The following is a 25892-nucleotide window of genomic DNA, read 5'->3' as shown; positions in this document are numbered from 1 at the left end:
TCTTGCATATTTGTCTTGCTGTTTCCTGGGTAATCATCAAACTCGGGGCCATATGCCATTAACTCTAGTCTTTTAGTCATATGCTTAATCCTATTTTCATTCTCTCCATTATGATATCTTTATCCTCACATGATGTACCAACAGGGATAACATTCTGATATATCCAACAAAGGTCTATTTCTAAAGAAACCCTAAGTTTATTTCCATTGTTTCCACTTCCAATCATGGTCTGTGTAAAAACTGTGGTTAGTTTCAGGGATCTATTAAGTGAAGTGGTTGCAGTCTGTGATTTCAGGGTGTTGTATCAACACAGCATAACTATTACCCCATGAAGTGATTTAAATTACCACATTACTTATAATACCACAGAAGGTAATCTTGTGGCTGACAGTGCCAATATAGGATACAATAGAAATAGGTTGAAAGCTGTTGGTTGTTTGTTATTACTATTAACAGTAACTACCAATTATATCCTCTTTCTCTCTGCCACCTAACATTAAAGATGATTTGTGGGTGTGAGAAAAGTTAATGGAAACATAGAAAATAGGTGCAGGAGTAGGCCATTCAATATGATCATGGCTGATCATCCAACTCGGTATCCTGTACCTGCCCTCTCTCCATACCTCCTGATCCCTTTAGCCATAAGGGCCACATCTAACTCCCTCTTAAATATAGCCAATGAACTGGCCTCAACTACCATCTGTGGCAGGGAGTTCCACAGATTCACCACTCTCTGTGTGAAAAATGTTTTTCTCCTCTCGGTCCTAAAGGATTTATCCTTTATTCTTAAACTGTGACCCTTTGTCCTGGACTTCTCCAACATCGGGAACAATCTTCCTGCATCTAGCCTGTCCCAACCCCTTAAGAATTTTGTAAGTTTCTATTAGATCCTATATCAAGCCCGCATATCTTAAAGAAGCAATTATGTTTTAGTGAAAATAAAACATTGTTAATCTGAGGAGTACCTTTACCTTATATAATTCTACTTTCGGAACTGTCACTTTCCTCAAGTCACACACAGTCTTCAGTTAACGCTGCTTCTTGATTTCACAATATTATAATGGAATTCATTTTAGAGACCTCAATGCTGGCCAGAGGATATCACTGAAGTTTGTGTGTCAATTTTTGGTTTGAAACTTTGAAACCAATATCGTGAGCTATAAAATACTGAGTTCTTGATGCCTCATTACCAGGAGCGAATGGAACAATATAAGACAATAAATTAAGTGCAAGGTCCAAAATTTGTGTAAGGTGCACGTTTTAGCTAATTATTTTCTTTATAGCGCACTATACTGCATTCTTGTATACTGTGCACAATATAGAAAATAATTGGCTAAATGTGTTCTAATTGTAATGTGTTCCTTTCATGCCCATCATTGATATTCACTACACAAACCAAGCCCACCTGTTAATACTTTCACCATGCTTTAGTCACCTCACAATTTGACCCTTCCAGTGTTGTTCTGACCAAGCTGCCAACTTCCATCTTGCACTCATACAGACTTTGGCTATCCTTGTTCTCACCAATCTTCCCTCCCCATCTTTCACCCATATGTTTGCTAATTTTAGCTGACTGACATTTAAACTTTTTAATTCTTGTCCTTCTGTTGAAATCCCTCCATGACTTTCGCCCTCCCTGATGGGGACAGTAATCACAGCAGCATCTTTGAGACTTGGCAGAAAACATGAGTACCCAGAGGAAATCCATATAGTCACAGAAAGTACGCTGTGCCATCACATTGTGCTTCCCAATTTGACTATGAAACTGAGACATCAATCAACAAAGTCTTGACTATATTTGTGATGGTTCGTGTGATTCGCAATGGTTAAACCTTGTTAAATATCGCATCACATCAGCATATATTATGGATTATATGGTCCATTAAAAATCCTGATTTGATTTGATTCCATTTTACTGTCATTGTGCAGAGTACATGTACAGAGTCAACAAAATGCTTTTTCACCATACAGCCACACGAATAAAAAAAAATAAGAACACAGAACACGATAGTCTATAACATAAACATCTCCACACAGCGGTATCAAAGTTTCCCACTGTGAGGGAAGGCACCAAAGTTCAGTCGACCTCCTCTTTGATATTCACCCATGGTCGGGGCCTCCCCGCAGTCGCTGCTACGGGCGGCCCGATGTTCAGGCCCTCTCGCCGGGATGATGGAACTCCAACGTCGGAAAGGAAGAACATCCTCAGCGGCTTGGACCTCCGAATCAGCCACTTCCTACCGAAGACCGCGGCTCCCGAAGTCCACAGGCCGAGCTGGGTGGAGATTCAACGCTGGCGGCCCTCGGCAAAGGGCCCCAGGACTTTGCGATGTTGGTCAGCGCCGCCCGCACTGGGAGCTCTGCAAACCACAGCTCCGCGATGTTGATGCAGCAGGCCCAACACTCCGGAGCTTCAAACGGCGATCCCAGGTAAGGCATCGCCTGCTCCGCGATGTATCTAGCGCTGCGCCACTGCTGCTGAAGCTCTGGTCTGGTCCCCGGGAGGAAAGGCAGCGCCAATCCAGTTGGTAGGCCATGAGGAGGCGGGCGAGGACGTGACTCGGAGAATAGTCGCATCCTCGCCAGGAAGTGACTGGGAAACGGTTTCCCTCTTACCCTATCCCCCCCCCCCCACATAAAATACTTTAAAAAAAACTCCAAAACATACTTTAAACAAACTAAAAATAAAAAAAGATAGAAAGACAACAGACTGTAGACAAAGGCTGCCATCATGTGGCGCCCCCAGTACAAAATTGAACATTTAATAGAATTTTCTATGAACAATGTCACAGAAGGGCCATAACGGGACTAATGTTGATAGATCAGACTTTTTTTGCTTGCTTGGAAATGGAATCTTGCTGTTATGTATGATGAAAATTGTTAGTGTCATAGAGATGGCAGGTGGGATAGTGGAATGTTCCTCCGGCAGAATGTTGGAAGTCGCATGCATTTCCCGTGCCCCTGAGGATGACACCTCCAGTAAGTGTGTTCAGCTGCAGCTCCTTAAGGACCTCATTAAGGAACTGGAGCTGAAGCTGGTGTCCTTAGGATTATTATCAGTAATAGATAGGAGCTACAGTAAGATGGTCATGCCTAAGGTACAGGCAGGAAGTGGATGGGTGACCGTCAGGAAAGGGGTAGACAGAAAGTGCAGGAATCCTCTGGGGACATTCCCCTCGACCACCAGTATGCTCTTTTGGATATTCTTGCCAGGTTGTTCAACTTGGGAGGGTTTAAACTAGGGAGGCAGGAGGGAGGGGAGCTGAATAGCAGGTCAAAAATTGGAAGAAGTGAGGGGAAGATAGAGGTTAAGACCAATAATTCTCAAATGAAGGACAGGCGGGGAGAGGTGAAGGAATATGGTGATGCTGATAGACTGAAGTGTGTTTATTTCAATGCATGGAGTATTGTGCAGAAAGCAGAAGAAGCAGCTTGGTTGATACGAACATGATGTTGTGGCCATTGTGGAAACATAGTTGTGGGAGGGCCATGACTGGCAGCTTAATGATCTGGGGTTTCGATGTTTCAGACGTGATTGTGAGGGAGGAAAAAGGTGGAGGAGTTGCGCTGCGGATCAGGGAGATGATCATGGTGGCACTCGGAGAGAACCTGCTGGATGGTTCATCCACCAAGGTGGAATGGGTGGAGCTTAGAGAAAAAAAAGGTGCAAGCAGACCAGCTACACAAGTAATGTGGCTAAAAGTGCAGGTCAGAGGCTGTGTCTTATTTACCAAATGACTCGTATCCTGACATTCTAAAGCATTTCCACCATCAGTAAGCTCCAAGTCAATTGTATGATTAAATATTTTCCTCTTGCCAAAAGGAATGCTCCTCCAACAGCAGTCGATAGTCTTGAAACAACTCCAGGCAAAGCCGTCTGTCTGATTGATTGCCGCTTCATCTAACAACCTAAATATTTATTCCCTCCATCACCAGCATTGTGCCTGCAGTGTGTATTATCTGTAAGATGCACTATAGTAACTTGCAGGATCTCTAACACCAAGAAAAACAAGGACAAGTCACAGCATCCTGTGTTCAAAAAATGTCTCTATTTTCTTTATCGTCACTGGATTCAAATCCAGGGACTTCTAATCTAACTCTTTTATTGGGAGCATCTTCACCGGAACGATGGCAACAGTTCATGAAGCTAATTCATTACCACATTCTTATGGGCAATTACAGTGAGCCAAATATGAGATTTCCAGTGTTTGGGGACTTGTACTTGTACCAGTTGTGGTGGAGAATGTTCACAAGAACCTGGAGACCCACAAGCGGAGTGTGAAAATTGGTCACCAAGCTTGAGAAGGACGTTGCGATGGAGTGCATGGGAGAGTGAAAATATTGAATTATCACAGTGATGAACTGAAAATCACAGGATGTAGTTATGTTCACCCCCTTGCTTCCATAGGTCAACAACCAACTCTTTCATCTTTTTGGTGTTAAGGGCTAGGTTTTTCTGACACCATGACACAAGGTTTTCAATCTTGTACTTCATCTTATCTTTGGCGATCCACCTGACAACAACAGTATCATCGATAAACGCAAAGATTGGGTTTGCGATGTACTTGACCACGTTGTCATGGGTGCATAAGGAGTAGAGCACGAAACTGAGCACAAAAACATGAGGACCACTTGTATTGAGTGAGGGTCAGGGTGGAGGAATTGGTGTGACCCGTTCTAACTGCCTAAGATGTGCCGGTTGGGAAGTCCATTAGCCAGTTGAAGTCAGAGACCCAAGGTTTAGGTATGAGCTTAATGGGTATGATGGTGTTGAAGGCTGAGCTAGAGTCATTTGGATAACATCCTGAAAGAGGTTTTCTTATTGTTTGGATGATCCAGAAGTGAATACAAATGAAATGGCATCCTCCATAGACCTATTGTTCCTGTCTGAAATTGCAGGGGGTCTAGATTGCCCAGAAGACTAGTGTAAATATAGGCCATTACCAGTCTTTCAAAGCATTTCATTGTGGTCGACGTTGGAGGTTTTTGGGTGATTGAGGCAGGTCACTTTATTTTTATTGGGTATTGGAATAATGGAAGTTTTCTTGAAGCAGATACGGACAGAAAACTGTTAGAGGTGAGAGGTTGAAGATTTTGGCAAAGACTCTGGCCAGTTGATCTGTGCATAATTCCAGACTCCATCTGGGTCTATAGTGTACTCTTGTGAAAACAAATCTGACCTGCCACCAAGATGTATAGGGACAGAGCCAAGTCGATGGGTGACTCGCCTTGATGGGAGCTTTGCTGCTGTTCAAAATGGCTATAAAAAGCATTAAACTATTCCAGTATAGATGTCTGAGATCATCCACGATTTTGGCATGTGGTGATGTTATTGATGCTCTGCACGGTTATCTGGCATTCTGGATCTCCAGCTTGTTTTGGAATTCTCTCATGGCATCTCAGGTAGCACTGTGAAGATTATATTTGGCTAATACACAAAAATGCTGGAGAAACTCAGCGGGTGCAGCAGCATCTATGGAGTAAAGGAAATAGGCAACGTTTCGGGCCGAAACCCTTCTTCAGATTATATTTCTTCAAATTATATTTGGCTGTCTTGTTCATGTGGGATCATCCTTATTGAGAGCCTTGAATCTGGAGTTTAGCAGAATTCTGAATCACCCTGTTCATCTAAGGTTTCTGTTTGGGATAGAACTTAGTTGTCTTTTTCAGAATGCAGGTGTCAAGGCATTTCTTGATGAAACCAGTGTGATGAATGATATACTAATTTGGGCTAGATAAAGTGGTCTTGAATATGTTCCAGTCCACCTACTCAAGATAGTTTTGAAGTAAACCCTGGTTAGGGACCTGGAGCAAGAGGAAGTGATTCCTGTTTCGTGAGCATGTTAATTCACTTGGACGTCTGCGTTCTTCATGGAGCTATTTGTTCTTGTTGTCTAGTGAATAGCTTTCTTAAATCAACTGCATCCGTGATGATTTAAAATATATCTTTTCTCCAATCTGCATTGTGTCTGAAAGAAATTGCGAATCACCTGGTTGAGGCCTTGAAAACCTATAGGGAAAATAATACTGGGCCCATGGAGTAAACAATATAAGAGATGACTCAATCTGAAGAAGGGTCGCGACCCGAAGCGTCACCTCCTGAGATGCTGTCTGACTCACTAAGTTATTCCAGTTTTTTGTGTCTATCTTCAGTTTAAACCAACATCTGCAGTTCAATCCTACCCAATATAAGAGATGAAATGGATGTCTGTCACATAGTTCTTCAGAATTCTCAACAGCATATTGCATATCTGCAGCAGTTAAAGGTTTTGGGGAATTCCAAAGTTGCTAATTTAAAAAATAAATCTCTTAAAGCTAGGTCTTTTGTAACTATGAAGACATTTGTTATGATGGAAATCAAAATTCTCTTTCTACAGGGGTGACTTAACAGTAGAGGGCATTAAATATAAATTATCAGAATCGATCAGTTTGCATGCGTGAACAGAGGGGAATAGAATTGGGGATAGGATTAGAAAATATTGTTGAATTAATGGAAAGAAATCTGTATGTTTTTCACTATATCCGTGTCAGGTATTAAGATGTAAACATGCTTTTGTTTGAGAGTTCCCACAGCAGTTTGTTTTAAACCAATGCCTGCTTGTTTCCATTAAAAAAATTACCGACTCATCTGTCTACCAATGAATGAATGAATAAGTTTATTGGCCAAGTATGTACACGTACAAGGAATTTGCCTTGGTGCTCCGCTTGCAAGTAACAACATGACATACAGTAAACAATTAAGAATAAAACATAAAACATTAAAACATTAATAATAAAACATTATAGTTTAAACATGTGAATGAAATAAAATACCAGAGTAAGAGGAGGCTACAGACTTTTAGCTATTGAATAGAGCTACTGCTCATGGAAAATGGCTGTTTTTATGTCTGGCTGTGGATCCTGGAACAGTCCAATCAGGGTTGTGTTGTCCACAAACTTGAGAAGCTTGACAGAGGAGTCTGTGGAGGTGTAGTCGTTGGTGTAGAGAGAGTAAAGGAGAGGAGAGAGTATGCTACTATGCTGATGGTCCGAGATGTGCTTTCATGCTGCTTCCTGTCTGTCAGGAAGTTGGTGATCCACTGACAGAAAGGTTCAGGCACAGTGCACTTGGAGAGTTTGGAGTGTAGTAGCTCTGGCACAATGGTGTTGAATGCAGAGCTAAAATCCACAAACAAAATCCTTGCATAGGTCCCTTGGCAGTCTAGGTGCTGGAGGATGAAGTGCATGCCTAGGTTGACTGTCATCCACTGATCTATTTGATATGCAAACTGCAGAGGCTCGTGATATGCATACTGCAGAGGTTCATGATATTTGTCCTCTGGGCCAGCACAAGTCTTTCAAGGATCTTCATGACTACAAAGGTCAGTGCGACAGGCCTGTAGTCATTAAGATCAGTAATCCTAGCCTTTTTGGGTACAGGGACAATAGTGGAGACTTTGAAGCAGGAAGGGACAGTACAGGTTTGCAGGGACTGGTTGAAAATGTGAGTGTAGACTGGTGCCATTAAGGTAGGTAAATCCCTAGGTTTCATCTTGCTGACATTGCTGAGTAGCAGTATAGAGACCCAGACGGCAATCCAAAGACCAGATGCCAAAGCCCACCTTGGTAGCTGTGGGATTACAACTTGTTCATAATCTGCAAGGGAAAATCTTGTCCTTGCAAAAAAATATATAATTGATTGCAAAACTGCCCGATTGTCATGAAAATCAAAATCAAGGAGGAAATCTGTCTTAATTCCCGGTCTGACCCGTATGCACTCCAGTCCCACCAATGTGGTTAACTATTAAATGCCATCTGTACTGGCCTAGCAATTTGTTCCCTTCACAATTTGCAGTGGGCAGTAAAGGCCTAGCCATCTCGGCTCAGATCCCAACAAGCAGATGTCTGGACTTCAGTCATCGGGTGTTCTTCTACTAGTTCTGCATTCTGTTTCTTTGCTCCACCCTACTCTATTCCCAACTCTATAACTGTGGATATTGTAACTGTAATAATTTGGAATGCTTTTGAGGTCTATAGTCCGTGGTCCAGAGGGGCCTACCATGCACCCCCCCTATGATCCTACTTATTGGGTGTCATTTTGTTGATTGGTATCTCTTCTGTCGGAAAAGGATGTTCCCAAGAAAAAACTCATTTGGACTATGTTTTTTAACTCTTTATTTCAATCTATGTCAAAATTGTGTTTTTTCACACTTTGTCCTCTTTCTTGTGGCCCTCTTCCATCATCCAATGTCAATCGGAAAGCAAATCCAGATTTTTGTGTGTAGCACTGAAAGCGTGATGATGGGGATGAAGCATTCAGACAATGTACAAGAAAAGATCTGGCATGGATGCTTTCCTGGAAAGCGAGTTGTGAGAAAGGTCAAGAGCTTCCAGCTTGGGCTGGATTTATCTCAGCAACAGGTGAGGTGCCTTCAAATGTGACCATAATTGACTACTATCCTGTGATCAATCATCCCAAAATTTAATACAGTTCAAGAGTGTTTACAAGTTTCTGAAGAAGCAAGTCATGAGGTTGGCCAAGAATATGTCATTACAACTTTCGACTTGGGTATCTGCATGAAAGCATATCCTCTCGTGTGGAGTCATCCTGCAAAGTACAAGAAACACATTGTGTTGATTCGCACATTTCATGTAATTTGTGCATACTTCAAAATGCTTGGAAAGGAAATGGAGGATCCGGACTTCAGGATGTCCCCATCGAATCGGGACTTGTGTCTACTGGTTCTGTGAAAGGTGTTATGACAGTAAAGAACTACGATAGAAGTCAGCACTGCCACAAGTCGATGGTGGAGTGCTTGGAGAGGCTCCTTTTTGATGAATTCCTGTCTATGGCTGGAAAAGATGCAATGCTGTCCGGTGTACCAAAGGAATCAAAGGACATCTTTCAAGAGCTAATCCGATCGCTAACAAAGCAGGCACTTGCTGAAGTCATGGCCAATGTAGATCTCAACACATTGATGGAGTCGTATGAGAGCTTCAAAGCTGATGTTCGAAAATGATCTCTCGGGAAGACTGCACAATTTTGGTTGTCGTACATGGATTCTGTGTGGATTGCTCTCATTGATTAGGTCTGTGAAAGAGAACAACTTTCCGTTGTACTTGCACTGTCTGTTTCTTATGCCCGATCTCTTCTTCACCTTTGGTGGTCACAATTACTCTGCTATCTGTCCTACCTTGTTGTGTTCTTGGCAAACATCGAAGATTCATATCCCGGTGCCCTGGCTTTCCTCAAAAGGATTTTAAACTTTCTATTGCTTCCTGATCAATTTGACGAGGAAGTTTTTGAAACCTGTTTCTATCAACTAAGGAAATGAATTGTACATTTTTGAAGTCGCTGTATCTTGCTTCCATATGCTTCAATATATCAACCAATATCAGATCAAATATTTGTGCTCTCTTATTTCTTATCTCTTGGACATTTTGAATGAGATTTTGATTCAGTCAGGTCATTTTCTTTGCAATATTCTTCAAACTTTTCATGGATGTCATCAAAATATTGGCGCAGATCCTCAAGCAAATGTATTGTTTCATTGATTCTGTCAATGCAATATGAAATATCTATCATTTTAGTTTGCAAAATGTTGTAGAGAGTGTCAATTTCATTACAAACCATGAGAAGAAAGTATCTTTCGTTAGCCAAGCATAAAACCCATTGCTCCACACCAAAGTTTCAGGATCCCACAATAAAGGATTACTGTTAATGCTGTCAAAAAGTTTACAGAGGTCTCCATGATATTGCAAAAAAGTTTGGATTTGCTTTGAGTTTGAAGTCCATCTGGTTGGTGCGGCCTTTGGAATGCGTTTCTGCACTATTTCCTCAACAAATTGGGTTAGTTTTGTAGAATGACTGAAAAATTAGGGAAGAGCGTCAATGGTCTTGAGAAGGCTTGTACATTCAGGTATGAATTTAACTGACTGAGACAGAACAAGATTCAACTTATGAACATAGCAGTGGCTAAATAAAGCTGATTGTGCCTTTTCTCTTACTTTAGATTGAACACCATTTAAGTTTGATGCCATTATCATTGCTCCATCATGTCAGTGCTACAAGTTTCTCAGCACAAGTATATTTGTCTAAATGATTGAATATGCATTCTGTTACACTAGTAGCAGTTCTGTCCTTATGTTTGTCAAAGTCTATGAACATTTCTTTAATTTTAAAGTCCAATATATACCTTAATACTGAGTTGTATTTGAAATATCAGTGGATTCATCCACTTCTGTGGCAATGAATGGGGCTTTTGCGATCTCCTCTTTAATATTATTTTCTACAACTGTGCTTACTGGGGGAATGCGACTTTCTTGTCGTATCCCCCTTCTCTGCCTCTGTCTGCGCTGAGGCCTAATGGCGGAGCTGGCGACCTCGAGGCTCCGGAGGCAGAGCCTGGCAGGACTCGCCCTGGGCTCGCTCCCGTGAGGGCGGCCCGGCTCGGGGCTGGAACGGCGCTCCCGTGAGGGGCTGAGACGCTCCCGTGAGGGCGGCCCGGCTCGAAGGTAACGGCGCTCCCGTGAGGGCGGCCCGGCTCGAAGGTAACGGCGCTCCCGTGAGGGCGGCCCGGCTCGAGGGTAACGGCGCTCCCGTGAGGGCGGCCCGGCTCCAGGGTAACGGCGCTCCCGTGAGGGCGACCCGGCTCGAGGGTAACGGCGCTCCCGTGAGGGCGGCCTGGCTCGAGGGTAACGGCGCTCCCGTGAGGGCGGCCTGGCTCGAGGGTAACGGCGCTCCCGTGAGGGCGGCCTGGCTCGAGGGTAACGGCGCTCCCGTGAGGGCGGCCTGGCTCGAGGGTAACGGCGCTCCCGTGAGGGCGGCCCAGCTCGAGGGTAACTGCGCTCCCGTGAGGGGCTGAGACGCTCCCGTGAGGGCGGCCTGGCTCGAGGGTAACGGCACTCCCGTGAGGGCGGCCCAGCTTGAGGGTAACGGCGCTCCCGTGAGGGCGGCCTGGCGCGGGGCTGAGACGCTCCCGTGAGGGCGGCCTGGCTCGAGGGTGGAACGGCGCTCACGTGAGGGCGACCCGGCTCGGGGCTGGAACGGTGCTCCGGTGGCTGAGACGGCATTCTGGCAGCGGCGGCCTGAGTTCGGGGTTCGGCCGCGGGCCAGTGGACGACATTGTCAACAGCTGCGTTCGCTGGACTGCCGGGCGGCAGCTTCGACCACCACCGGGCCGCGGAGTTTGAACCGGCCCGTTCGCGGAGCTCGGTGAGCCGCGGGACTGACTTACCATCGCCCGGTGGGGTATCGCCTCAGCGCAGAGGGAGAAGAGGGAAGAGACAGCAGCCCTAAGATCTTTGCCTCCATCACAGTGAGGAGGTGCTTGGTGGACTCACTGTGGTGGATGTTAATTTGTGTTTACTGTCTGTTCTGTTGTTTATTATTGTATGTATGGCTGCAGGTAACGACATTTCGTTCAGACCGTAAGGTCTGAATGACAAATAAAGGATCTAATTCTAATACTGCTTCAATCGTCATTTTGTATCTTGTTAGAAATGCCAGAAAAAACATGAATTCTGTAAATGTACCAATTTTTCATCAAATTTTGCTGTATATTTCAGTAACTCAATATAGTTTCCATGATCTAGAGATTCTTTGTTTTCATTATCACAAAAGCAAGTTCTTGTCTGATCAAAAAGTAGGTAGCACATATTAACTTTTTTAGTATCTCTCAGTTCTCCTTAACTTTTTCATTGTGAACATCGATGCTAAGTTTCTTCTGCTTATCTATGAGCAAGTCGAACTGTGTGGACCCAAATGTCTTCAATGCTATTTGGCTTTCATAATGCGCAGCAGATCTCTCGTGCTTGTTTAAAGCATTAGGCAAATTATTTAAATCACTGTATCCATCTGCTACCCATACAGTTCCACTAGATACAGAAAATAACAGGCACGGGAAACAAAACAGTCTTATTTGTTGAAATACAACCGCATAGCCACTCTTTCCTGTTGTACCAAGCTATTTTAAATGTTCTAATTATTTTTGTTCCTTCGCACTGTTGACGTTCTTTAAGTTCTGGCGTTGGTCTGCCATTTTTAATTAATTTGGTCTTTTCCTCATAAGATTGCTTAGTAGGCTGAGCACGCTGCGCAGCACATGCACGCAGTCCACGGTGTAAAGGAAAGGCAAAGGAAGAGGAGGGGAGGGAGTGCTGGGGGATGAGGGGAAATGAGTCATGCCTGCACAGATGGGGGCTACGGGTGAGTGGTGGAATATTGCGTTGGGGGAACGGGTGAATGGTGGAATATTGCGTTGCGGAACGGGTTTCCCCCACGGGACCAGGCTTCCCGTGGGGGCTATAGGTGAGTGGTATATTGGGGGAACCGTTGGGGGACCAGGCCTCCCGTGTGACAGGGACCCAATGGGTCCCACTTGGTCTAGTGTTAACAGAAATATTTATGTGGTTTGGATGACAAATAATTTCAGATTATCACATCGGACTACTTATGGCATAAATAGTTGTGGCAACTTTTGACACCTTTTTCTCAATATTCGGAAAGACAGGAGATTGTGATTGACTTCAAGAGCGAAGCGACACACATACCCCAGTTTGCATTGATGGCGCCGGAGTAGAGATGGTTGAATACTTCAAATTCCTAGGAGTCAATATCACCAACAACTTCTCCTGGACCACCCATATTGAAGCAACGACCAAGAAAGCACACCAACGCCTCTACTTCCTTAGAAGGCTGAGGAAATTTGGCATGTCCCCTTCAAATCTCACCAACATCTGCAGATGCACCAATAGAAAGCATTTTATCAGGATTCATCACAGCTTGGTTTGTGAACAGCTCCATCCAAGGTCGCAAGAAATTATGGATGCAGCCCAGACCATCACATAAACCAACCTCCCTTCTATACCTCACGCTGTCTCAGCAAGACCAGCAGCATAATGGTGAACAAGTTGCATCCTGGCCCCTCCCTCTTCTCCTCTTTCCTATCAGGCAAAATGTACAGGTGTGATAATACACATCTCCAGATTCAGGGACAGTTCTTCCCAGCTGTTATCAGGCAACGGAATCCTACCTCAACCAGAGAGCAGTGCAGAAGTACTGTATATCTCATTGGTGACCCTCGGACTATCCTTGACCGGGCTTTGCTTGTTTTACCTTGCACTAAACATTATTCCTTTATCATATCCATACAATGGCTCGATTGTAAAGCTTTTCATTGTACTTTGGTCACGTGACAATAAACTAAACTGGTGTTTTGTCTACAAGCCAACCTGATCCGCAATTCAGGTCACAGGAGTAGAATTGAGCCATTCAGCCCATCAAGTCTACTCCGCCATTCCATCATGGCTGATCTATCTCTTCCTAACCCCATTCTCCTACCTACAAAGCCTTGTGTGGCAAAGAATTCCATAGATTCGCCACCCTCTGACTGAATAAATTTCTCATCATCTTCCTAAAAGAACATCTTTTAATTCTGAGACTATGATCTCTAGTCCTAGACTCTCCCACTTGTGGAAACATCCTCTCCACATCTACTCTAACCGAGCCTTTCACTATTCTGTATGTTTCAATGAGGTTCCCCCTCATTCTTCTAAACTCCAGCGAGTGCAGGCCCAGTACCAACACTCATCATAGGTTAACCTACTCATTCCTAGGATCATTCTGGTAAACCTCCTCTGGACCCTCTCCAGACCCAGCACATCCTTGCTCAGATATGGTGCCCAAAATTGCTCACAATGTGGCCTTACCAGCGCCTTATAGAGCCTCAGCATTACATTCCTGTTTTTTTGTACAAGCCCTCTTGAAATAAATGCTGGCACTGAGTTTGTTTTCTTTACTACCGATTCGACTTGCAGATTAACGTTTTGGGAATCCTGCACCAGCTCTCCCACATCCCTTTGCACCTCCGATTTCTGGTTTATCCCCCCCCATTTGGAAAATAGTTTATGCCTTTATTCCTGCTACCAAAATGCATGGCTCCACACTTTCCTACACTATATTCCATCTGCCACCTCTTTGCCCACTCACCCAACCTATCCAAGTCCTTTTGCAGAGTCCTTGCTTTCTCCACACTACCTGCCCTTCCATCTATTTTTGTATCATCCGCAAACTTGGCCACAAAGACTTCAATCCCCTCGTCCATATAATTAATATACAATGTGAAGAGTGGCAGCCCCAGCACCGACCCCTGCGGACTCCGTTAGTCACTGTCAGCCAACCAGAAAAAGGCCCCTTTATTGTCACTCTTTGTCTTCTGCCATCCTGCCAACGTGCTATCTGCTCTTTGATACCCGTGGACTCTAATCTTTCTTAGCAGCCACACGTGACACCTTATCAAAGGATTTCTGAAAATCTAAACAACAACTACTGACTCCTTAGTCTGTCCTGCTATTTATTTTTTTCAAAGAATTCCAGCAAATTTGAATGCAAGACCTCCTCTTCACAAAACTATGCTGACTTCGGCCTATTATTGTGATCTTCTAAGTACTCCGTAACCTCATTCTTTATAATGAACTCTAAAATCTTACCAACTACCGAAGTCAGACTAACCGACCTATAGTTCCCACTAATTCTGCTTTTCAACCTTCTTGTGCAGTGGGGTATTATTGACAATTTTCCAATCAACTGGTTCCAATCCTGTCTCTCGTGATGCTTGAAATATCACTATCAATGCCTCCACAATCTCTAAAACCACCTCTTTCTGAACCCTAGGATGCACTCAATCCAGTCCAGGTGACATCCACATTTCAGCCCTTTCAGCTTCCCAAACACCTTCACCCTGATAATAGCCACTCCACTAACTTCCACCCCCTGACTCTCTTGAATTTCAGGCACTTTGCTGGTGTCTTCCACTGTGAAGACAGATACAAAAAGGTTATTCAACTCCTCTGCCATTTCTTTATTCCCCATTATCACTTCTGCATCATTCTCCAGCAGTCCAATGTCCACGCTTGCTTCTTTTTTACTCCTTATATAACTGAAGAAACCCCCTCTGCCCCTCCCCCCCCCTCTGCCCCTCCCCCCTCTGCCCCTCCCCCCGCTGCCACATCCCCTCTGCCCCTCCCCCTCTGCCCCTCACCCCTCTGCCCCTCTCCCCATCTGCCCCTCCCCCATCTGCCCCTCCGCCCCCTCTGCCCTCCCCCCACTGCCCCTCCCCCCACTGCCCCTCTCCGCCCCTCCCCCCTCTGCCCCTCCCCCCCTCTGCCCTCCTCTGCCCCTCCCCCTTCTCTGCCCCCCCTCTCTGCCCTCTCTGCCCCCCTCTCTGCCCTCTCTGCCCCCCTCTCTGCCCTCTCCGCCCCCCTCCCTCTCAGCCCCCCTCCCTCTCCGCCCCCCTCCCCCTCCCTCTCCGCCCCCCTCCCCCTCCCTCTCCGCCTCCCCTCCCTCTCCGCCTCCCCTCCCTATCCGCCTCCCCCTCCCTCTCCGACCCCCCCTCCCTCTCTGACCCCCCCTCCCTCTCTGACCCCCCCTCCCTCTCTGACCCCCCCTCCCTCTCTGACCCCCCCTCCCTCTCTGACCCCCCCCTCCCTCTCTGACCTCCCTCTCTGACCCCCCCCTCCCTCTCTGATCTCCCTCCCTCTCTGCTCCCTCCCTCTCTGCCCCCTTCCCTCTCTTTCTGCCCCCCCCCTCCCTCTCATCCCCCCCCTCCCTCCCTCCCTATCATTCCCCCCCTCCCTCCCTCCCTCTCTGCCCCCCCCCCTCCCTCTCTGCCTCTCCCTCTCTAGGGAATGGTGAATATTGGGACCTATGGGTGAGTGGTGGAGTATTGCGTTTGGGAACCAGCCCTACCCTGTGATGCCGCACCCCCCCCCCCACCCCTCAATCTCTACCCCCCCTCCCTCTCCCTCTCTACCCCCCTCCCTCTCCACCCCCCTTCTAGCTGCGCCTGCTCAGTTGGGGGTTATACATGAGTGGATAGGGCGGGGGATTGGGTAAAACAGCTGCCAACTCGTATGGATTTTCCGTATTTTGTACGGAAATGCGATAAGAATACGGATGTACCCATTTGCTTTGTAAAATACGGATTTTATAAAAATTGGCCCGTCTTCCTCTTTCATCTTGCTGCTTTAAAAATGCAAGGATATAAATAGACATACTGTAACTCTAAAATTTATAGCAGATTAAATCTATTAGTATTTTAAATTTCAAGATCTGGATGATTATTTTTGTAAGCTTTGATCTGCCTGTCCTGCTACACGTTTAACTGCGCTGTCAGTTTAGTGCTGTGCATTCTAATTATAGCGTTACCAGCTGGAGCGCTATTGCCTTTACACTTAGCGCTTTGGGCTTTACACACAGCGCTATGGCCACTGCGCTACGGGCCACAGACTGTTTGGGGAGGGAGATGGAGAGAGGGAGTGAGAGGGATGGAGGGAATAAGAAAGGGAGGGAGAAAAAAAGGAAGAAGTGGGAGGGGGAGGGAGGGAGTGGTAGGGAAAGAGAGGAAGGAGGGAGAGAGAGCGAGGGAGGGAGACGGAGGCTTCCAAAATGTCTTCTACATCATCATCTGGTGCGTAAAGCAGGAAGCAGCCGTTCAAACCGAAGTATACAAAGAGATGGCAATGAAAGCACTGTCAAGTAAGGTGCGTAGACGGCATGTCAATTGGTAGCAAAGTTATGCATACTTGTACTCTTATTTGGGTATGACCACACATAAAAAACAAAATTGTTTTCATCAAAATGGCACCGTGTAAAAATACTGATTTCCTCAGCAAAATACTGATTTTCAGGTACTAGAATACTGAAATACTCTGACAAAACTTGGCAGCTCTGGTAAAAGGAGCGAATAAATAATATTAATATAATATCAAGGGGGGTGGTTAGTGTGTGTGGGTAGGAGGGTGGTTAGTGAGTGTGGGGGATGGTTAGTGTGTGTGGGACGCTGCATGCCGCCCCCCCACCGCAACCGCGCATTGAGGGGACGGGACCCAATGGGTCCCCCTTGGTCGAGTAAAACATTAAAAATAATACTTGGAGGAGTTCCTAAATCTTGCTGTTTAGAGAGCTATATTCTCTTTGGACCTGCTGGCCAAGAATATTAACAGGATTTTTTTTTTGTGTATGGCACATGCAGAGAGACTTCTGGGCATTGGCACTAAGATCATCAACATGCAATGCTCAGTGGACCTCAATACTGATAAAATACTCAATAGGTATAACATTCTGCTGGAGTCATGAGATCACTGAAGCAAGTCGCAATCCAAGGGCTATTAACTCTTTGGCATTTGGCTTCATTAGATTGCTGCCAGGTTGTCAGGAATTATTTAAATCTAGGTAGATTTTGTGATGAATCTCCCTTCATCACTGATCATTTCAAGCTCACATTACTTCTTAGACAATAGACAATAGGTGCAGGAGTAGGCCATTTGGCCCTTCGAGCCAGCACCGCCATTCAATGTGATCATGGCTGATCATCCCCAACAGTACCCCGTTCCTGCCTTCTCACCATATCCCCTGACTCCGCTATTTTTAAGAGCCCTATCTAGCTCTCTCTTGAAATCATTCAGAGAACCTGCCTCCACCGCCTTCTGAGGGAGAGAATTCCACAGATTCACCACTCTCTGTGAGAAAAAGTGTTTCCTCGTCTCCGTTCTAAATGTCTTACTCCTTATTCTTAAACTGTGGCCCATGGTTCTGGACTCCCCCAACATCTGGAACATGTTTCCTGGCTCTAGCGTGTCCAAGCCCTTAACAATCTTATATGTTTCAATGAGATCCCCTCGCATCCTTCTAAACTCCAGAGTGTACAAGCCCAGCTGCTCCATTCTCTCAGCATATGACAGTCCCGCCATCCCGGGAATTAACCTTGTAAACCTATGCTGCACTCCCTCAATAGCAAGACTGTCCTTCCTCAAATTAGGGGACCAAAACTGCACACAATACTCCAGGTGTGGTCTCACTAGGGCTCTGTACAACTGTAGAAGGATCTCTTTGCTCCTATATTTGATTCCTCTTGTTATAAAGGCCAACATGCCATTCGCTTTCTTCACTGCCTGCTGTACCTGCATGTTTACTTTCATTGACTGATGTACAAGGACCCCCAGATCCCGTTGTACTTCCCCTTTTCCCAACTTGACGCCATTTCGATAGTAATCTGCCTTCCTGTTTTTGCTACCAAAGTGGATAACCTCACATTTATCTGCATTAAACTTCATCTGCCATGTATCAGCCCACTCCCCCAACCTGCCCAAGTCACCCTGCATTCTCATAGCATCCTCCTCACAGTTCACACTGCCACCCAGCTTTGTGTCACCTGCAAATTTGCTAATGTTACTTTGAATCCTTTCATCCAAATCATTGATGTATATTGTAAATAGCTGCAGTCCCAGCACCTTTCGGTCCCACATCTTTGACAACAACATCCCTTGCCCGATTATCTGCTTAACTTTGCCACTCCGTGCAATTCAAATCATGTTATTTGCACTACTCTGCATAACACCTAGGGATTTTTAAGGAATGTTCTGGCCTGTCATGTAATCCTTTGGTCTCATGCAGAGTAGAATATTCCCTTCTTTAGGAATATTCTTCAGAAAATCAAATTAAGAATTGCTAACGGCCATAAATTACACTTTACATGTCCTTACTCTAATGAGTACTACCTTTTTTTTAAATAAAAAATAATGGAATGGAAGGGCTTAGAATTATGTCTTATGTTGTATTGAATCTGTTTATAATTTTGGAATACGAACTTGAAGGATACATTGGTGCTGAATAGAGTGCATAACATTAAGTAAAATCGTACCAAGTGTTAAATACCAAGAGTGAATGTATAAACTTCACTGCAAGCAATTTGATGGTTGATTAAATTGGGGCATTTATAATGTTAATAGAAAAGAATGTGATAAGTTAGGTATTGTAAACATTTTTCCTCTGGAGTGGAAACCAGAATAAGGAAAGATAATTCAGAAAAGTTTTGATGTGTCAAATAGTGGCAGAATAGAATTGAGGTGTACATCAACTGTAATTCAATGGTGGAGCAGGTTTGAAGGACAAAGTAGCTAGTTCTTGTTCCTGTGTCAAAGGTGGGGAATAATTCACCATGCAGTTACACCAAATTTAATTAGTGTAATAATGAAAAAGATTATCCAATGTCAGTTTGCCGATTTTTTATCTTGATGAGGATCCTGACCGAATGCAGTTCTTTTGTTGTCTATTTGACCTTTATTCACATTAATTATCCTTGCTTCTCCCCTCAACTTGTCCCAACGCATATACCTAATTGCTCCATACATCCTTTCCAAAGCATTAATTAGTGAGGTTTGGATAAACCTTGACTAAATAATTTCTCTGCACCAGAATTATTTAAAATTGTTCATTGGCACATTTATCAATGTACATTAAACAATTAGCTGTTTGCATTTGATGGGCCCTTTTATGTGGTAATGAAAGGGTTCATGCTTGCTACTCTCAATATGGAACCTATCTCTAACTTTTATTCACCATCTCCAATGGGATTCCACCACGAGCCACATCTTCCCATCTTCACCCCTTCCGCTTTCCGCAGAGGCCATTCCCTCTGCAACTCCATGGATAACTCGTCCCTTCCCACCCTCCCCCGTTACTTTCCCCCGCAATCGCAGGAGATGCACTAAGATCAAGAGCATGCAATGCTCAGTTGACCTCAATAGGCATACAATTCTACTAGAGCCATGAGATCACTGAAGCAAGTCGTAACACCTGTCCCTATACCTCCTCCCTCGACTATGTACAGGGACCCTGGCAGTCCTTTCAGGTTAGGCCGAGGTTCACTTGCACCTTCTCCAACCTCATCTACTGTATCCATTGTTCAAGATGTGAGTGAAATCCAGGTTAGCCGGGAAGTGGTGTTGGGTAAATTGAATGGATTAAAGGCCGATAAATCCCCAGGGCCAGATAGGCTGCATCCCAGAGTACTTAAGGAAGTAGCCCCAGAAATAGTGGATGCATTAGTGATAACTTTTCAAAACTCTTTAGATTCTGGTGTAGTTCCTGAGGATTGGAGGGTAGCTAATGTAACCCCACTTTTTAAAAAGGGAGGGAGAGAGAAAACGGGGAATTACAGACCAGTTAGTCTAACATCGGTAGTGGGGAAACTGCTAGAATCAGTTATTAAAGATGGGATAGCAGCACATTTGGAAAGTGGTGAAATCATTGGACAAAGTCAGCATGGATTTTTGAAAGGTAAATCATGTCTGACGAATCTTATAGAATTTTTTGACAATGTAACTAGTAGAGTGGATAAGGGAGCACCAGTGGATGTGTTATATCTGGACTTTCAGAAGGCTTTGGACAAGGTCCCACATAAGAGATTAGTATACAAACTTAAAGCACACGGTATTGGGGGTTCAGTATTGATGTGGATAGAGAACTGGCTTCTTATTATTATTATCGAGTCCACACACAAGATTAGAAGTTGTTCAGCCAGAGCTGAACACACTTCTCGGCATCTGCACAATGGTGTCTGTCTTGCGCTTCTTGTGCTTCTTGTGCGTGGTGATGGAAAGATTGGTTGAAACAGGGCCGCGACGTGAACGCTCTTTCCTTGGCCCCAGAGAACTGGCTGGCAGACAGGAAGCAAAGAGTAGGAGTAAACGGGTCCTTTTCACAATGGCAGGCAGTGACTAGTGGGGTACCGCAAGGCTCAGTGCTGGGACCCCAGCTATTTACAATATATATTAATGATTTGGACGAGGGAGTTGAATGCAACATCTCCAAGTTTGCGGATGACACGAAGCTGGGGGGCAGTGTTAGCTGTAAGGAGGATGCTAGGAGGCTGCAAGGTGACTTGGATAGGCTGGGTGAGTGGGAAAATGCATGGCCGATGCAGTATAATGTGGATAAATGTGTGGTTATCCACTTTGGTGGCAAAAACAGGAAAGTAGACTATTATCTGAATGGTGGCCGATTAGGAAAGGGGGAGATGCAACAAGACCTGGGTGTCATGGTACACCAGTCATTGAAAGTAGGCATGCAGGTGCAGCAGGCAGTGAAGAAAGCAAATGGTATGTTAGCATTCATAGCAAAAGGATTTGAGTATAGGAGCAGGGAGGTTCTACTGCAGTTGTACGGGGTCTTGGTGCGACCACACCTGGAGTATTGCGTACAGTTTTGGTCTCCTAATCTGAGGAAAGATTCTTGCCATAGAGGGAGTACAGAGAAGGTTCACCAGACTGATTCCTGGGATGTCAGGACTTTCATATGAAGAAAGACTGGATAGATTCGACTTGTACTCGCTAGAATTTAGAAGATTGAGGGGGGATCTTATAGAAACTCTGGAATTATCTGCCACAGAAGGTAGTTGAGGCCAGTTCATTGGCTATATTTAAGAGTTAGATGTGGCCCTTGTGGCTAAAGGGATCAGGGGGTATGGAGAGAAGGCAGGTACAGGATACTGAGTTGGATGATCAGCCATGATCATATTGAATGGCGGTGCAGGCTCGAAGGGCCGAATGGCCTACTCCTGCACCTATTTTCTATGTTTCTATGCACCTATTTTCTATGTTTCTATGTGGATGCTTGTACATCGGCGAGACCAAACGTAAACTGGACAATCATTTCGCTGAACACCTTTGCTCAGTCTGCCTGGACCTACTTGATTTACCAGTTGCCAAACACTTTAATTCCCCTTCCTATTCCCACAGTGAACTTTCTGTCCTAGGCCTCCATTGTCAGAGTGAGGCTAATCGCAAATTGGAGGGAAGGCATCTCATATTTAGCTTTTTGCAGCTTACAACCCAGTGGTATGAATTTTGATTTCTCTAACTTCAAGTAACCCCTGCACTCCCTCTCTCTTCATCCCTCCCTGCCTAAGTTACGCCAGGTTCCCGTTCTCACCTTGCAAACATATCTTTCATTCATTTGTTCTGTATCTCTCTACATCACTATCCATATCTCTCGTTACCCTTTCCCTTGACTAGTCTGAAGAAGGATCTCGACCCGAAACGTCACTCATTCCTGCTCTCCAGAGATGCTCCCTGTCCCGCTGAATTACTCCAGCATTTTGTGTCTTATCTGCATTTCCTTCATACTCTTTTAACTTACTGAAGAGCTTCTTCCTGCAACGTGAGCTCCAAAGTTGGTTTCCTGCCTTTTGTATCTGCATGGAACATTGGCATTACTGGCTTTGTCAACATTTATTGCATATTCTGAATTGCCTTCAAGAAGATAACTTGTGAACTGTTCCAAATCCTTTGGTAATTGTTAGGTAGAGATTTTGGCTAGTGAACAGTATACAGGTCAAATGGGCTCCATTCTTCTGAATAGTGTGGAGTGTTATTGAAGCACTCATCCAAGCAAGTGAAAAACATTTCAACATACTCTTGACCTGATCTTTGTGGCTTTGGGTATCAGGGGTTGTGTCATACACGAAATAGCTTTATTTAGCCACTGTATTTATGTAGCTGGTCCTGATAAGTTTCTGATCAATGTTAAGTGGGGATGAATTGGGAATGGTAATTCTCCTGAATATCAACATGCTTTTGTTAGAGATGGGTCTTCCATGGCACTTGTGTAACATATTTACCACTTATCCCGTGCCTGATTGTAGTTCAAGTATTACAACGTAGAACAGTACAACCCAGGAACAGGCCCTCCGGCCCACAATGTCTTTGCCGAGTATGATGCCAAGACCAAATCTTATCTGTTTGCACTTAATTCATATCCCAACGTTCCTCACATACCTATATGCGTATCTAACAGTCCCATAAATTACACCATTGTGTCTGCTTCAATCACCCGCAGTGCGATCCAGACACTCACCACCATGCTCTCTAGTGTTTTATTTTTGCATCCTGTGGGGAAAAAGGTTCTGACTATCTTATCTATGCCTCTCATTATTTTATATACTTCTATCAGGCCACCCTGCAACTTCTGGCCTTCCAGGGGAAATAATCAAAGCCATTGCAACCTCAAGCAAGTCACTGTTTTTGCAATGTATATTAATAATCTATAAATATTTTCTAGAAATTAGCAATTCACTGTTTACTTTGAACAGTACAACCAGATTCATCGGGTTCAATATTCCTTCCCTCAAACATATTCAAGTTTACTACCCCACAATACTTTTCGATCAAAGCTAATGTACTCTAAAATGCAGAAGATTTTACGGAGCTGCGACAGCCAGAGTACATTAAGGCTTGCAGCTCAGTACAGACCTCAGGCTAAGGTTTTTTCTCCAATCTCAAACTTAGACTCTTATCGCAGTTGTAACCTCTTAGTTCAATGCATTTCAAATTTTGTAGGAATTATTGCTGCTCATGTGTAATTTCCAATTCAATATTTTATGTGCTAACATACAACATTATTTTAAGTACTCTATTTATATAATATACATTAAAAAAAATAATAATAATATACAAATTGATATTAACGAGGTAGTATATTGGAAAGTCAAGATTTTGGAGAATGTTTGGTTTGTCTTTAAATTAAGCTACTTTTTAATGGGGGGGGGGGATTGGTCAGGATTAATATGATTCTATAACTGTTCATGTTTTTCAGCTGTTGGAATTATTTTTGTAGATGCTTATTTTCTCTTCCCTGGGCAGCATTGAAACTGTCTATTGATTCAAGATAAATTGATTAAGCTTGTTTGTTATTAATCACAATATTAATTACAGCATAAAATTAGGTTATTTGTCCATGCCAGCTCCAAATAGAGCAGTCCCATTTCCTTATTTCTCTGCTACTTTATTTATTCTTGTATGCTATTAATTGCCACGTTGATTGTTTTTCTACGACACTGCGCTAAGGAGTGTATTGCAATAGCTAATAAATTATCAAGCCATCTTTGGATTGTCGGAGGAGGCTGGAGCACCTACTGGAAGCTGATATCAAGAGGACAACAAACTCCACACGGGTAGCACCTGAGGTTAGGATTGAATCCGGATTCTTGGAGCTGTGAGGCAGCAGTTTTAAATGCTGCACCACGCTGACCTTTCTCTAGCTGGCCAATTGAATTGATGGACAAATCAAATCTATAGCCATCAGTCTATTATTCTTATCTACTATTTGTGCATTTATTGTGTTGAAAAATATTTTGATAAAAAATTAATGATCTATTTTTCTTTCAGGGCATCTATTATTGGCATGGACATGATTGCAAAATTCAGCTGAAGTTGATGTTGGAATGCAGTCACCATTTTGACGGCATTTGTAATATCTATCACCATCTTGGAACTAAGGACATCATGAAGCTAAAGCAGCGTGTTGTTTTACTAGCTGCCCTTCTAGTTATTTTTATTTTCACAAAAGTGTTCCTGATTGACAATTCAGACTCATCTGCAACTAATCGAGAGGATCAACATTCTTTCCAGCATATGATGGATACACTTAAAATCGAACTGAATCCAAATCTGGAGCACACTCTGCAGTCACCATGGGAAATTGCAGCACAATGGGTTGTTCCCAGGGAGGTATATCCAGAAGAAACTCCAGAGCTTGGAGCCATTCTACATGCAATGGCCACCAAAAAGATCATCAAGGCTGACGTGGGCTACAAAGGAACCCAGCTGAAAGCTCTGCTTGTTCTTGATGGCGGACAGAAGGTTGTGTTCAAACCTAAAAGGTATTGATTTGTTCAAGAAAAAAAATACTGAAATTAAACTAAAGCATAACACGCCCTCCTTGCTAATTACACTCTTAAGGGGTTGGACAGGCTAGATGCAAGAAGATTGTTCCCGATGTTGGGGAAGTCCAGAACAAGGGGTCACAGTTTAAGGATAAGGGGGAAGTCTTTTAGGACTGAGATGAGAAAAAAAATGTCACACAGAGAGTGGTGAATCTGTGGAATTCTCTGCCACAGAAAGTAGTTGAGGCCAGTTCATTGGCTATATTTAAGAGGGAGTTAGATGTGGCCCTTGTGGCTAGAGGGAGTATGGAGAGAAGGCAGGTACAGGATACTGAGTTGGACGATCAGCCATGATCATATTGAATGGCGGTGCAGGCTCGAAGGGCCGAATTGTCTACTCCTGCACCTATTTTCTATGTTTCTATGTAAACAATCATCAGCTTTCAAATTAAGTGATAGTCTCTGATCATTGTGAATAAATGCTTACATATTTAATCGTTTCTGGTCTGCAAAATATTTCATTGCACAAATCAACAACAGATACAGAGCTGCCAATACAGAGATTTTCCATATTTTGTGCGAAAATGCGATTAGAAGGCAGATGTACGATTTTGTGTTGTTAAATACGGATTTTAAATATGGAGTTCAGTTTAGGTTCAGAAGAAGGGTATCAACCTGAAACGTCACCCATTCTTTCTCTCCAGAGTCGCTGCTTGTCCGCTCCAGGTTCAAATAGAGCGCTGTCAGTTTAACGCGTGGGAATTTAAACGAAGCACTGTGGTTCTAAATATAGCGCTACTGGCTGGAGTGCTATGTGCTTTGAACATAGCGCTATGGGCTTTACATATAGCGCTAAGGCCCCAGCGCTATGGGTCACAGACAGTTCAGTAAAATTCTCGCATAACAATGAGTCTTTGGAATTCTCTTTCTCAGTGGAAGTTGAACCATTGATTATTTTTCGGGCAGTGATAGAATTCTGGATAAGCCTAGTGGTGAAAAGTTACCAGTGGGATTGCCGTTACATTGGGATTGGCCTTGACACAGTACGGTGGGTGGGCTCAAGGAGGAGATAGAGATGGAGAAGGGAGGGAGGGAATAAGGGAGGGAGAAAAAAAATGAAGTAGAGGGAGGGTGGGAGGGAAAGGGGGAGAGGAAGGGAGGGAGAGGAAGGAGTGAGAGAGAGAGAGAGAGAGAGAGAGAGAGAGAGAGAGAGAGAGAGAGCAAGGGAGGGAGGGAGGGAGAGGGAGGCTTCCAAAATGGTTTCTACATCATCATCATCTGGTGCTAAAAGCAGGAAGCAGCCGTTCAAACAGCAGTATACAAAGAGATAGCAATGAATGCACTGTCAGGTAAGGTGCGTAGAAGACATGTCAATTGGTAGCAAAGTTATGCATTCTTGTACTCTTACAT

General features: G+C 44.2%; 1 protein-coding gene across 2 annotated transcripts in view; it reads left to right on the top strand.

The window, feature by feature from the left end:
* The window catches only part of fam20b (FAM20B glycosaminoglycan xylosylkinase), a 75689-nt gene that overhangs the window by 7659 nt on the left and 42138 nt on the right, over positions 1 to 25892 (top strand). For both annotated transcript variants that reach the window (XM_033028380.1, XM_033028379.1), the window contains exon 2: positions 23986 to 24479. In XM_033028380.1, the coding sequence (XP_032884271.1) occupies positions 24034 to 24479 (446 nt within the window). In that variant the 5' untranslated portion in view covers positions 23986 to 24033. The remainder of the gene's footprint in view (positions 1 to 23985; positions 24480 to 25892) is intronic.

The sequence above is a fragment of the Amblyraja radiata genome, chromosome 10 (assembly GCF_010909765.2).
Source record: "Amblyraja radiata isolate CabotCenter1 chromosome 10, sAmbRad1.1.pri, whole genome shotgun sequence".
Taxonomy (NCBI): Eukaryota; Metazoa; Chordata; class Chondrichthyes; order Rajiformes; family Rajidae; genus Amblyraja; species Amblyraja radiata.
The sequence above is the reverse complement of the archived record's forward strand: the minus strand, read 5'-3'. Positions and strand labels throughout refer to the sequence as shown.